The 13,302-nt window shown below is 34.4% G+C and overlaps 4 protein-coding genes and 1 non-coding gene across 6 annotated transcripts; 2 read left to right on the top strand and 3 right to left on the bottom strand.

Annotated features, from left to right (window-relative positions):
- Positions 1-935: 935 nt before the first annotated feature.
- TRNAG-GCC (transfer RNA glycine (anticodon GCC)) lies at positions 936-1,006 on the bottom strand. The gene has a single exon. It is a non-coding gene; the product is annotated as a tRNA-Gly (tRNA).
- Positions 1,007-1,072: 66 nt separating this feature from the next.
- Positions 1,073-4,286, top strand: CPFTSY (signal recognition particle receptor protein, chloroplast (FTSY)). Its single transcript, XM_088812859.1, has 12 exons — positions 1,073-1,469; positions 1,791-1,895; positions 2,011-2,084; positions 2,164-2,222; positions 2,390-2,427; positions 2,843-2,963; positions 3,062-3,130; positions 3,238-3,320; positions 3,435-3,503; positions 3,622-3,684; positions 3,803-3,953; positions 4,057-4,286. Exons 1-11 carry the CDS (start codon positions 1,146-1,148, stop codon positions 3,914-3,916), a joined length of 1,119 nt encoding a protein of 372 aa, XP_088668985.1. The 5' UTR covers positions 1,073-1,145; the 3' UTR covers positions 3,917-3,953; positions 4,057-4,286.
- LOC105960518 (Thioesterase superfamily protein) lies at positions 4,246-6,270 on the bottom strand. Its single transcript, XM_088812861.1, has 3 exons — positions 5,839-6,270; positions 4,715-4,861; positions 4,246-4,481 (listed from the first exon to the last, which is right to left on the bottom strand). The coding sequence occupies exons 1-3, from the start codon at positions 6,082-6,084 to the stop codon at positions 4,338-4,340; spliced, it is 537 nt and encodes a 178-aa protein (XP_088668987.1). The 5' UTR covers positions 6,085-6,270; the 3' UTR covers positions 4,246-4,337.
- A 641-nt stretch (positions 6,271-6,911) lies between these two features.
- On the top strand, positions 6,912-8,909 carry LOC105962596 (elicitor-responsive protein 3). The gene is made up of 5 exons (XM_088812862.1): positions 6,912-7,222; positions 7,609-7,674; positions 7,754-7,880; positions 8,033-8,147; positions 8,604-8,909. The coding sequence occupies exons 1-5, from the start codon at positions 7,009-7,011 to the stop codon at positions 8,673-8,675; spliced, it is 594 nt and encodes a 197-aa protein (XP_088668988.1). The 5' UTR covers positions 6,912-7,008; the 3' UTR covers positions 8,676-8,909.
- An 829-nt stretch (positions 8,910-9,738) lies between these two features.
- On the bottom strand, positions 9,739-13,086 carry LOC105962607 (NAD(P)-binding Rossmann-fold superfamily protein). 2 transcript variants are annotated; one of them, XM_088812860.1, is made up of 7 exons: positions 12,596-13,058; positions 12,125-12,281; positions 11,716-11,903; positions 11,380-11,503; positions 11,163-11,293; positions 10,909-11,064; positions 9,739-9,965 (listed from the first exon to the last, which is right to left on the bottom strand). In XM_088812860.1, the coding sequence occupies exons 1-6, from the start codon at positions 12,824-12,826 to the stop codon at positions 10,933-10,935; spliced, it is 963 nt and encodes a 320-aa protein (XP_088668986.1). In that variant the 5' UTR covers positions 12,827-13,058; the 3' UTR covers positions 9,739-9,965; positions 10,909-10,932. The 2 variants fall into 2 exon arrangements, with proteins under 2 accessions (XP_088668986.1, XP_012842379.2); XM_012986925.2 differs by lacking the exon at positions 9,739-9,965 and having other exon boundaries at positions 10,751-11,064; positions 12,596-13,086.
- Positions 13,087-13,302: the final 216 nt, after the last annotated feature.

Raw genomic sequence — 13,302 nt, 5'->3', positions numbered from 1 at the left:
GTAAATTCAAGAATAATCAATCATAATCATTATAACCAAACATCAATTTAATTTATTTAGTATTAATAATCCTTCATACCAAATGTGATTTTTTTTCCTATTAAATAGTGGTGAATAGTGCAATAATCAATAATCAATCATGTGTATATAATCTCATCCTATTATTAGCATTAGTATTAGCACTAGTATTAGCATTAGTAATGGTAATGATAATGATAATAATTGGTATTGCTATAGGTATTGATAATGATAATGGCAATGGTAATAGTATTGGTATTGGTGATGGGTAATGGTCATGGTTATGTTAATGCAAATGGTATTGGTATTGATGATGGTAATGGTACTGGTATTCATTACTTACACAATACAAAATATATTTTTTATTTTATTTTATTTTTCTACTACTTTATATTGCATATAATTGATCTTACTATTTCGATAAGTTTTTTTTAAAATCAAATATTTATTTTTACGATGAATACCCCGTGCAACGCACGGGTGAAGGACTAGTAATTAATAAAAAGGGTACATTACAACCATCCCCTGAGATATGGTCAATTTACGAAAAAAGTCTCTCTTGTTTGGATAATTACATTTACCCCTGAACTATGATTTTTTCTTACACCTCCACCATTGTGGTGTCAAATTCAACATAATCATCTAGTTTTCGTGGAATGTGCTCTAGTTTGTACTCGTTTTGTGTAAGGTTCTGATGCACCACAATCTGATATTTACAAGTCAAAAAACACAAATTATGATCATCTTGCTTCAAATGTAGATTCCGAATGGGATAAAACGGGTACAAAAGTGATAATATTCCATATAAAAAAAAAAAAAAAAAAAAAGTTGGCTCAGCAGCGCCGAATTTTCCATCTGAAGATAGTGAAAGCAACGGACCCAACCGTATGCGGTGGCGCGCATATCATCACAGCCAATGCACCAGCCGGGAATCGAACCCGGGTCTGTACCGTGGCAGGGTACTATTCTACCACTAGACCACTGGTGCTTGTTGTCTTCCAATCACATTGCAAACCATATAATCCCTTTTCTATTACAAATTCAAATTGAGTCAATTTATTTATTTAAAAAATTGGTCTTATTATATCCATTACAGCTCACTCACAGTATACTACCAGAAAGCAAAAATGTCTTCTCCACTGCCTTCTCGCCTCCTCCATCTCCCCTCCAAACCACCGCCGCCGCCGGCGAATTCCGCCACCACACTCCTCCACTTCCCCCTAGACCGGCACTATGCTTCACCCACCAGAATTTCCCGGTTCAAGTGCTCCGCAGGTGAACCCGGTTTCTTCACCAAACTCGGCCGATTAATCAAAGAAAAAGCCAAGAGCGATGTGGAGAAAATCTTCTCCGGATTTTCAAAAACACGTGACAATTTAGCCGTTATCGATGAGCTCCTCCTTTACTGGAATCTCTCCGATACCGATAGGGTTTTGGATGAACTCGAAGAGGTTCCACATTTTTTTTAAATAATTTGATTAATTTATTTTGTGTTTTTCTTTATTCAAAATTAGGTTGCCAAATATATATGATTTTATTTATTCAAATTGTTATATAGTAGAACCTCGATAAATTAATAACCTCGTTTCTCTCGGAACATGTTAAATTATTAACTCGATAATTTAATAATTCGCTAAATTAATAGAATTTTCCAAGTCCCGACTGTATTAATTTATAAAGGGTTAACTGTATTTATTATTCATGGACTGATTTGTTTTACATTAAATAAATATATGAATCATTGATATATTCTCTCTCTTTTGTAATGCCAGGCATTACTCGTTGCCGATTTCGGGCCGAGGATTACTATCAAAATCGTGGATATATTGAGAGAAGATATATACTCTGGCAAGCTCAAATCCGGGAGTGAAATCAAAGTAATTGTTCGAACTATATTCTATACGCTGTATCATTTTTTTTTTGTTGATTATGCAATGTTCGTTATTCGACATCGAAATTGAGTTGAATTATAGCCTGTGGTGGTGTTTTTAGGATGCTTTAAAGAGGAGCATATTGAATTTGTTAACGGCTAAGGGACTTAAAACGGAGTTGCAGTTGGGATTCAGGTTATAATTAATTCGAAATAAATTGTTATGTATTTTGAATATTATATTAAGTTGCTAAAATAATTATTTTTTTCACTAGGAAACCAGCTGTTATTATGATCGTAGGTGTCAATGGGGGTGGTAAGACTACTTCCCTCGGTAAGTACATCTTTATGATGCCCGTTTAATAAAAAAAATCTCGTTCTTCTTTTTTATTTTTATTTTTTTTTAATTTTTTTTCTGCGTTGGAGTTAGTGATCAAGTATCTAAAGTTAATATGTGATGTGATATTTACTGGAATTTTTAATTTTTTTTCACAATGGCAGGAAAATTGGCGCATAGATTTAAGAAAGAAGGGACCAAGGTGAGGTTATATTCCGATTTTTCTTGGTAATCGCATGGTGGATAGCTTATTTTGTTTTTGCGGTTGTTGTTTGACAAGCGTAGGGGTGGAAATCGGAAGTGGAATTTCCGAATTCTCCCGATTCTGATATGAATATTTCCGATTTTGGAAGAATATTTTTCATTCTTAATTTCCGAAAGTTCCAATTTCCTACTATTCCAAAAAAATATTAATTTTTAATTTCAGTTCGATCTGAATTTCCAAAAATTTTGATTTTTTTTCTTCGAAAATGACACTTATAATATCGATATTATTATGTGTATTCTATATTTTAGGTGACACCAAAATTGAAAATTCCGAATTCCGGCGAATCCTGTTCGAAAATTTCCGATTTTGGAACAAGTTTCTTCTTTCCAATTTCATATTTGTATATTAGGTATTATTGGCAGCAGGAGATACATTTAGGGCAGCTGCAAGCGATCAATTAGAGATATGGGCAGAAAGAACGAATTGTGAGATTGTTGTAGCTGAAAAGGAAAATGAAAAAGCAGCTACAGGTAAAAAAAAAATATCGGCCATACAAAAACGTGAAAATTTTGAATGATGTAAATGTTGATTCTATAACACGCGATTTTGAAGTTTTTTTTATGAGTAGTTCTTTTACAGGCTGTGAAAAGAGGAAAAGTAGAAGGTTATGATGTTGTTTTATGCGACACATCTGGACGTAAGTTTCATCATTTACTCGTTTTTTAAAAATAAAAAAATAATAATAATTTGATGCTTTTTGCCACTTAATATTTTTTTTCGTTCTTGCCTCTTCGTTATTAACAGGTTTGCACACTAATTACAGCCTTATGGAAGAATTGGTCGCATGCAAGAAAGCTATCGGGAAAGTTGTTCCTCGTGCACCCAACGTTAGCTCTCTCTCTCTCCTTTTTCTATATGTATGTATGTACGTATATATATATATATATATATATATATATATATATATATGTATAATGATATTGGTTCGACAATTTCGGCAGGAAATCTTGCAAGTACTGGATGGAACAACGGGTCTAAACATGCTTCCACAAGCAAGGGAATTTAATGATGTAATAAATCTTGCTTGCTGTACCGCTCGTTATTTATACTTCGAAAAAACTTTTCATACCCCGTATTTTTTTTTTCTATCGAGACTAAGGATTCTTAATAGTTAATGTTTAATGGCAGGTCGTTGGAGTGACTGGTTTGATTTTGACGAAACTCGATGGCACCGCCAGAGGTGGCTGTGTGGTATATATCTTCACAAATTTCAATTTTTCGTATCTTCGTTAACTCATTTATTTTAGTGATTTTTTCAAACTCAATAATCTCGTAAAATCTCCAATTCGGACATTTTTTTTACTAACAGGTAAGTGTAGTTGATGAGCTGGGGATTCCCGTGAAATTTGTCGGTGTTGGAGAAGGTGTCGAAGATCTCCAACCATTCGATGCCGAAGCTTTCGTTAATGCAATATTTCCGTGAAATTTGTCGCCATATTTTTAACAAGCACTTTTCAAAAGTATGCACTGCTTAAATCTTCTCTTTCTCAAAGTCTTCGATTTTTCCTCTTTTTTTTTCTATAGATTACATCCTTTTTTTTCTTTTCTTTTTTTTTTACGCAGGTTATTGACTTCGACCCCGACGTGATAGTTCCTCGGAGAATCTGTACTGGAAGAATCCGACTGTTGAAATATAGCTACGAGCAGATTAAAATGATTTTTGTTTTTGCCTAAGATTAATTCTTTCGTTAATTTCGAGATATTTTCGATTTGTAATGATCGTCGCATAGAAGAAAGAAACGAAAAAAGATGAATGTTGCAACATATAATTCAGCTCCATATTTTTTTTTCAAGAATATCCAAATATATATATAGAAACTATTCATTATCTTGAGATATATTTCTCACAAACTCGAAACAGGCATGTTGTAGAACGTGGCGCGAGTCAAGAACGCCAGCTGTCCCGATTTCTTAAGTCGGAAATTTACTGCAACTACTGTCAAATTTCTCCCACTCCTTACCACAGATCCATCAACAATTACTTCTGCCTGTAAAAATACAGCTTAAAAAAAAAGTCAGAAAACGAAAATATTCAGACAAGATTTGCCATTCATTACTATGTCACAGTTTAACCTTAAAACGACTGTCCAAAACGAAAACATTATTGCATTGGATTTACTGAATTGAATTTCACATTTTAGCGATGAATCTAAATCACGATTATGCTGCAAAAGAACATCTTTAACGATAAATGTAGAAAAAAAAAAAAAAAAAAGGAAACCTTATGTGGAGCAGCAGAGAGATAAGAGAGGCTGAGTTCTCCAAGGAAGAGATCTTTGTCTTTTCCGACAACTGTTCTAGCACACGCGATTGCAACTCTCTCAGCTACAGCTCCGACTGCACCTCCATGCATTCCGCCGTAACCGTTCTGATTTTTATAAAATAATTAAATAAAATGAAATTCACCATCAACTAAGTTGAAATATGGCTAAATATATTGAAAATAATCCGTACTTGATGCTTCTGTTTTTCTTTTTTTTTTCAAATTGAAATTAGTAAGGAAGTAAAAAAACGAGGATAGAAATTGGATAAAACGAGCTACCTAATTTAACGAACTGAATCATTATCAACGAGACAGGCTGTGGTTTAGGAGCAGAAAAAAAATCGCATAAAATGAGTTAAGCCATGATTTTTTTTCTTTCTTTCTTCGATTCTTCTAGAACAATCTTTACGAGAATCGCAAAGAAATCCACACATACAACATAGTATATACTCTAAATTACCTCAATTGTGATACAACTACTTTCTTCGGAATATGTTTTAAATGGCAATATAGTATATACTCTAAATTACCTCAATAACTACAACAAAAGATATATTAATAGAACATCAAAATATTATAGGGTAAATTACGGTCACCCCGTCAGGTGAGTTTTTAAATTACGAAAAATATCCCTTTTGTTTGGGTAATTACAACCATCGCCCTCAACTATGAATCTTCTTACACGTCCACCCTCGTAGTATCAAATTCAACAAAATCTTCTAGATTCTATGGAATGTTCTCTAGTTGTATTTGCTTATGCACCACAATCAGATGTTTACAAGTCAAGAGATACATCGATCATCTTGCTTCAAAATGTGGAGCTCGAATGGGGTAAGATACGTAGATAATATTCCACTTAATTTAGAAGATTCCACTAAATTTGACACTGCAGTAATTGACGTAGAAAAAAATTCATAGTTGAGTGAGGCGGTTATAATTACCAAACGTGAGGGGTATTTTCGTAATTTTACATTACGAAAGTGAAAAACTCATAGAGAAGCCCTAATTTACCCAAAAGTGAAAAACTTAAATAAACATTGCTTCTTCCAAACACCAAATAAAAGGGGGTTTTTTGTCCTTACCAGAATTGGAGGTTTAACATTAAGATGGCAAGAAATTTGGCCCCTTTGAATGGAGATCACTTTAAGAACTCCACCCACAAGATTCGAGAAGGAATCCTTCACGTTATGCTCTGGTTTGATCTTCTGATTGACACCCACACGATTCAGAAATTGGCCGATTTCTTCGCGGATTTCTGGAGGAATATCTTCCGCCACTGCGGCGGCGGCGGCGGCGGCGGCGGCCGGAGTTTCTTTGGTGGCGGCCATGGTTTTCTGCGATCAATTAGAAGAGCTTTTTTTTCTTTTCTGTGATTCTTCCTTTGCTGTGGTTGGTTGGTTCAGTCGAGGGGGACTAGTACGATTATGACAAATAGGACAGGGCCGGCATGTAATAAATGTTCTATTTTATAAGTTTTTTTAATTCAATTTTATTTTTTATATTTATTTCAAAATTCCAACATTTGCAAAATCACATCTATAAATAATATTTATTTATGTTACCGATGATATTAGAATTAGATCATATGATCTAGTTGAATTAGGATGAACGGGAAAACTAAGTTAACCAGTGGCTCATGAGCTTGAGTGTAGATTACAAAAGTCGTAGAGAAAATACGTTCGAATATTGAACTTAACTCAATAAATGATTTAAAATATTTATATATACCTCAGTTGATTGAGCTGAAGTTAATTAATTGAGACACAAACCTTATCTGCAGGTGATTGTAATAATCTTCAAAGTTGGACTCGTGGCTCAATAGATTAAGAAATTGTAGGTGCGTTGGGTATTATTAGGTTTAGCTGGTTTGTTTAGACTAAACTAATGATAATTCAACTTGCTTACATGAATCAAAATAACATGATTAAGTCCAGCCTAATATGTACAAAATAAAATAAAATAAATTTATCAATTTGTGCTTCACACGTATTTAATATAATTTTAAGAAAATAAAATACGATGATCAACACGATTCAATTTCCTTGACTCGAATCTACCCACATTTAATAGTCAGACGTTACAAATTAAAGTAAATTGAAAATAAAACATCAAAATCACCAAGTATTTAAAATGTTTCAAAGTATGAAGTCAAACCAATCAGAAATTCAGAATCTTGTCTATAACATTAAAGAATGAGATTGTATGGGTCCTGACAACCTTAAACCAGCTCTTTAACACCTTCCTCATTGTATATGTTTCAATCTTTCATCACACAAAGATCACCATCTCTCTCTCTCTCTCTCTCTCTCTCTCTCTCTCTCTCTCTCTCTCTCTCTCTCTCTCTCTCTCTCTCTCTCTCTGTGTGTGTAAATCTCTCTCTCTCTAACTCGAATTCGAGGATGGCACAGGGAACGCTTGAAGTTCTTCTTGTTAGCGCGAAAAGACTTGATAACACAGATTTCTTATGTATGTACCGTTTAATTTCTCTTCCATCACATCAACTTTTTTTCTCATTTCGTGTGTGTGTGTGTGTGTTTTCATGATCTTTCTTATTTTCAGTTTGTTGGGAATTCAAGATATGTGGTTTTATTCGACAGGATCGGAACATATATAGTTGACTTCAAATTATTTTATTTTTCTATAAAATTTACGATAAACCGATGGAATTCTAATGATTCAGATGCTTGTGATCTTCCCGTTTCGACAAAAGGATCATCCCTCGAGATTAAAATATATAAAACAAAAAAGAAGAAAAAAACATTAGCATTTTGTTTGTCTTTCCAATCACAGAGAAATCAATTTTAGTATCCAATTTAATTATCAACCGAAACTCTTTGACTTTGGATTGGCAGCTGGAATCGAGCCGTATGCGATTCTCACTTGCAGAACTCAAGAGAAGAAAAGCAGTATTGCATCAGGTGCCTTTTCTTTCTTTCTTTCTTTCTTTCTTTTTTGTTTTTTGATTGACAAATGATCATTTTATTATATATATAACAGGCGAAGGAACTTCGCCTGATTGGAACGAGACTTTCTTGTTCACCATCTCTGGCGGTGTTACCGAGTTGAAGATCAAGATTATGGATAAGGACACTTTTACATCGGACGACTTTCTTGGAGAAGCAACGTAAGAATATAAATTTTCTTGTTTACACGAATATTCGATTAATTTCCTTAACATAAAATTATGGCTTTGCCACTGTATATATGGTTTGCTTCGACTAAATTCTTGTTCACATGATTGATTAATTTTCGTTGAATTTTGTTGGAATATTGTAGGATTCCGCTAGAACCGGCGTTTTATGAAGAGAGAGTTCCACCGATGTCGTACAATGTGGTCAAGGATGAGAAATACTGTGGAGAGATTAAAGTTGGCCTCAAATTCACTCATCAGGTTATAAAACAAAATACCATAATTATATTCTCGTAGTATTTTTGTGGGCAAAATTACAGTTTTCATCTCTCAAATTTGCACTGATTTCACATTTGGTCCTCAATGTTCATAAAAAACACATTTAGTCCCTCATATTTTAAAAATTCAACACTTTAAGTCATTTCCGTCAATTTTCCTTTAGTACTAACGGAATGAAGCTTTTGCCCATCACTTCCTTAACTGACGAATTAACGGTAAATTGACAGAAATGACCAAAAGTGTTAAATTATTGTAACATGAGGGACCAAATGTGTTTTTTGTGAACATGGAGACCAAATGTGAAATGGGAGCAAACTTGAAGAGTATAAACTGTAATTTTCCCTTTTTTGTCAGTTATATGCTTGTTATGCTTGTACTTTGTGATGTGTTGTGTTTGTACATTGGTGCCTCGTACTAATGAAGTGGTTTTGATTGCAGGAAAGCAGAGAAGGGGAATTTGCAGAGGAGGAGAACTTGGGAGGATGGAAACAATCTTCTGTTGATTATTAATGTTTGTGATTAAGCTTGTTAATTACAACTTGTGAGAAGTTACTTCTTTTTTTTAATCAGTTCTTGAACCTTAATTTACATGTCTGATTTGTGAGAGATTTCAAGATTATGTGCCATTGTTGATTTGTTTCTGGGGCCGAGTTTTATTAGCTCCCCCAATTCATAACCCGTCTCTAGGGGATTTCGAGTTTTTTTCTCTCCTATGATTGTATATGAGATTATAGGATTTATTTAGTAGTATTATTGTAGGATCTTTTCACTGTGTTCGTAGAACATTTTTGAGTATTTTCTGAAATATGAAATATACAAAGATTGATTGCACACCATGGTATTAAGATCGATCTCGATCTTTCATTAATGAGTCAGTGAAAAAATCCCTCACTTCATCTTTGTAATTCATATGCACACAACTTTCACCATTAATTTATATACACCAAATTTCATCCGAATTGAACAAGTCAACCCATTTCTAATTAAATCATCAGTAAATTTGTTACTAGACTATGATTTTTATTGAAACCCGACAGTGATATTATAAAATGAAAGAAAAGATTGGTAAAAGATATAGCAATTCAGGGTGGATTAACTCTGGATAGATTATTAGTTCAGACATTCCAATACAAATAATGGATGAAATCTTCTACAATCTGGCAGTGAGACCATATTCGGAAACTGAAACGCAGCAATTCGGTTGGCACAGCTTCCACAAGCAAATTCTAAACTCTACTATTTTGGCAGTTTCATTGATCAACAAACTCCGAATGAATTATTTTTGTCTGTGTCAGTAATTTCTAACAAACGGAATGAATTATTTTTGTTTGTGTGCCCTAATTGCTAACAAACGGCAAGTCAAAGGAGGAGATCCGAAGGATTTAAATTCTGAAATAATACTTTGACCATTTAATTCATATGCACACAACTTTTGTCAGAGTGAACCCATTTATATTTAAATTGTTAGTAAATTTGTTAGTATGATTTTTTTTTAAACGAGAATTCGGTAAAGTTGAAAGAAATTCAAAGTGATTAATCATTCTAATTCTCAGATTTTTATTACTGATAACAATTCAATTGTAACAATATACTCTCTTATAAATTTATTTTATTAGTTTGACACATCTGACAAACAAACAACAATCATCAAAATTATCAAATGCTCTCGTGAAGAACAGTTTCATCCCAATATACCACCTAAACCTAACAAAATTACAATTAGTCTTCGATGGCAGCTTCCACCAACCAATTGGTATAAACTAAATATCGACGGCTCAGCCCTCATGAACCCCGGAAAAGCTGGCATAGGCGGTATTATCAGAGATAATACAGGAGCATTTATACTGGCATTTGCAAAGAATATTGGGCATACTACTAATTATTCAGCAGAAATGTGGGCTCTATACTTTGGGTTTAAAAAAAAGCAAAAGATATTGATATAAATCGACTTGTTATTGGCACCGACTCATCTTTTCTTCTCTCTTGTCAAAGAAGGAAGCTCCTCCCAACAGCTCTTCTGAAGAACTTTCGTGGAATAATGTCTGAATTCTCAGAAGTGGTGGTTAACTTTTGCTATCGGGAACTTAACAGTGTAGCGGATGTATTAGCTAAATTGGGGTCATCCTTAGCTACGGATGAAATTTTGTTGTACGATAGTTGCCCCAGTTTTTTAGATTATCATATGTATCAGGACCTTTTCTCAGTGTACTCTCGTAGAACATCTAATCCTTGTAACTGCACTATGGTTTTAAGTTTTTAATATAATTATCGTTTGTTCATGTTAAAAGAAAAAAAACAATCATCAATATTGTCAAAATGGACAACTTTAATCGAAAGGGTGAAAATTGTAAAATAGCTTAACATTTTTTTATTGTTTTTTTGATGGCTTCATCAAATTTCATCCAGAAATCTAATGAATTTTGTAACAGTATACACGGAACCATCCAAGAAAGAGAGGTTTAGTTATAGTCATATTTATGACTCTTCTCATTATCTCAAGAACTAATGATGATACATTTTGGAAGTTACATATGTATAACTTCCAAATTGTATCATTCGCTATCTAAGAGGAGGTTTAGGTTAAATTAAAGTCATAAATTTATGAGATTTTATATGAAATCATTTGAAAATTTCACAAATTCGGCAACGTTGGGAAAGGAAGAAGTTTCCTTCAAATTGGATGTTTCTCATCTTATACGAGACAACTACATCATAAACAACTACCTAACGAAGAAAATCGTACCTTTTTTTATAAGAACCTCCAAAACTACGAACTACCTTCGGCCACCAGCGTCAGTTTGACACCTTCTGTGTAAGGAGTTGGAGAAATTCCTGTCGCCTGAATCAGCTTACCGATGTCCATGGAAATATCAGAAGGGGATTTCACACCACGATCGACCTAAAAACTCGGAAAAAAAGATATGGATACTGTTGGAAGGGATTTATTTGAGTAGTATATATATTTATATATAGGCAGAAGTCTTTCTAGAAAAATACCGATGACGAAGGCACCGGTTTAATCAACGAGGTACTATAACCTCTAACAAGTGCAACAGCCTCAGCCATTTGAACCCGCGAAACCCTATCTGGTCCGCCGACATTTAGAAGCAACTGGACTTGCTTACCCTCTGCAAATGCATCATCTCAATACGAAAATAAAAATTGTAAGAAAATAAAAACTAACTAAAATTTTGCAGCAAGAAATAAGGCCAACCCGAGATCCATTGATTAGTGAGGAACTGTATGATAGAAACAAGATCCTTTACAAATACAGGGCAACGAAACTCATCGTTAAAGAAATTCATCGTCTCTCCCTTAGCAAGGGCACCATCCATCCACTGCACCAGAAACTTCTAGATTATTCTAGAATCCCAAGAAACAATGCAGATGAGGATGAAAAATAACTGAAATAGATTATTCTAGATTATTCAATCTGAGAGGCTGAGTAAATGGAGCTTCAATTACGGCAGTTGCTCTTTCATGGAGATTCAATTTACTTCAAAGCAGTTATTAAGTTACTAAAGTACGAGAAAGTAGCACGTATATATACCTGGATCGGAAGTGATTTAGGAACAGGGGAGATAGTTTGTGGTCCGTATATTATACTGCTTCTCAAAATCGCAAAGTTTTGGCAGTTATTCGATACGAAACGCTCCGCTTCAACTTTGGATTTCCCGTAAACATTCACGGGAACAGCCTCATCTTCTTCTTTGTAGAAGGACTTTGTCCCTTCATAAACTACAGAAATATCCAAATCATTTTCAAGACTGCGAATCAAAGAAAAAATCTTATTTCTTTCGACTACAGCGAAGCCAATAAATAGACTCGTATAAGAAAACAAACCACCATTTTTTTTTGCGGTGTCTATACCGACTGAAAGATCTCAAAAACGTAAAACAACAAGACGAGAAAATGAAGGTGAACGTACGACTAAGTAGAGTATAAATTCCTAAACGAACCTTGATCGGTTGACAAATGAATCAGAAGAGTAGCATCTCCGAAGCTAGATAGCCACTTCACGAGAGACGTAGGAACATTTACAGACATGGCTGCTTCCGGATCCGATTCGCACACGCGTGGGACGGAAAGCGCAGCGCAATTTATCACCACGTCGGGCTAAAAATCAGATACAGCTATTACAATTTACGAATAAAGCCCGAAATCTTCCATGAACTATATTTGCAATTGATTAATCTAATCATGTGAATAACAAAATCTTCGAAAATTTGGTATCGAAACATGTTTCTAATTTCCCGCAAATTTCTACCATATTCAGATTAGGAATCACCTAAAAATTATACGAATCTTGAATGAAAACACCACCAATTGCATTTGCATACAAAATACAAAATCAATTGCATAAATTGAAGAAATAAGCTCAGTCACTAAAAAAAATTAAGTATTAGTTGCTGAAATGGGGAAATTGAAACCTGTCCGAAAGCGTCGGAGATGGCACTGAGGCCGTCGCCGGTGCGTAGATCGACGTGGAAAGGGAGAGCGTGAGGAACGGCATTGAGAAGCGCGTGAGGTGGAGGAACGGAGTGATGCGTGAATGCGAGTGAGAGGGTGGAATTTGCAACTGGATCGTCGGCGAAAGATTGCAGAAGGTGCTGCCCCAAGTAGCCTGTGCCTCCCACTATCACCACTCGCTTCTTCCTCATTTTTTAGAGAGAGAAAGGGAGAGGAGAGAGAGAGAGAGAGAGAGAGAAATGTTTCTGCCGACGTCATCAGCCTCAACTTTCATTCACTGAATCGCATTTCAAACCGGCGCTTTTGAAATTTTCTTGTTTTTAAATTCCACTTCCGTTTAAACAAATAGAAATTGGAGTGAAGTGATCCAAAATTAGAAATTGGAGTGAAGTGATCCAAAATTGAATTATTTTTAGAATTGGCGGGATGTGAAAATTCTTAATACATTATTATATTTGATATTATTAGTATAATCTTCGAAAGAAAAAAAAAAGTCGAATTTTTCGGAAAATCATTAAATTTAAAATTGGATCGAAAATTGAAATCTAATATGTTTTCCAATGTCGTTCGGAAAAAAAATCGAAAAAACAGATATCGGACTTTCAGAATTCGGAATGCAAATTTTCGGTACGAGATAAGCTAAATTTTAAATTTTAGTATTTCTATG

Source organism: Erythranthe guttata, chromosome 14 (genome assembly GCF_056151865.1).
Source record: "Erythranthe guttata isolate IM_541 chromosome 14, IM_541, whole genome shotgun sequence".
Taxonomy (NCBI): Eukaryota; Viridiplantae; Streptophyta; class Magnoliopsida; order Lamiales; family Phrymaceae; genus Erythranthe; species Erythranthe guttata.
This window is presented reverse-complemented; position numbering and strand designations above follow the sequence as displayed.

What these genes read in the sequence shown, in the direction of transcription:
- LOC105962596 (XM_088812862.1), top strand. Translation starts at nt 7,009, where the DNA reads ATGTTTCAATCTTTCATCACACAAAGATCACCATCTCTCTCTCTCTCT. An exon ending in TGATAACACAGATTTCTTAT is followed by an intron (nt 7,223 to 7,608) that starts GTATGTACCGTT and finishes TTGGATTGGCAG; the next exon opens with CTGGAATCGAGCCGTATGCG. An exon ending in GACTTTCTTGGAGAAGCAAC is followed by an intron (nt 7,881 to 8,032) that starts GTAAGAATATAA and finishes GGAATATTGTAG; the next exon opens with GATTCCGCTAGAACCGGCGT.
- LOC105962607 (XM_012986925.2), bottom strand. Translation starts at nt 12,826, where the DNA reads ATGAGGAAGAAGCGAGTGGTGATAGTGGGAGGCACAGGCTACTTGGGG. An exon ending in TCATTTGTCAACCGATCAAG is followed by an intron (nt 11,904 to 12,124) that starts GTTCGTTTAGGA and finishes ATATTTCTGTAG; the next exon opens with TTTATGAAGGGACAAAGTCC. An exon ending in CACTAATCAATGGATCTCGG is followed by an intron (nt 11,294 to 11,379) that starts GTTGGCCTTATT and finishes ATGCATTTGCAG; the next exon opens with AGGGTAAGCAAGTCCAGTTG.
- LOC105960518 (XM_088812861.1), bottom strand. Translation starts at nt 6,084, where the DNA reads ATGGCCGCCACCAAAGAAACTCCGGCCGCCGCCGCCGCCGCCGCCGCC. An exon ending in ATGTTAAACCTCCAATTCTG is followed by an intron (nt 4,862 to 5,838) that starts GTAAGGACAAAA and finishes TATAAAAATCAG; the next exon opens with AACGGTTACGGCGGAATGCA. An exon ending in TCTCTGCTGCTCCACATAAG is followed by an intron (nt 4,482 to 4,714) that starts GTTTCCTTTTTT and finishes GTATTTTTACAG; the next exon opens with GCAGAAGTAATTGTTGATGG.
- CPFTSY (XM_088812859.1), top strand. Translation starts at nt 1,146, where the DNA reads ATGTCTTCTCCACTGCCTTCTCGCCTCCTCCATCTCCCCTCCAAACCA. An exon ending in AATCCGGGAGTGAAATCAAA is followed by an intron (nt 1,896 to 2,010) that starts GTAATTGTTCGA and finishes TGGTGTTTTTAG; the next exon opens with GATGCTTTAAAGAGGAGCAT. An exon ending in TGGTAAGACTACTTCCCTCG is followed by an intron (nt 2,223 to 2,389) that starts GTAAGTACATCT and finishes TCACAATGGCAG; the next exon opens with GAAAATTGGCGCATAGATTT.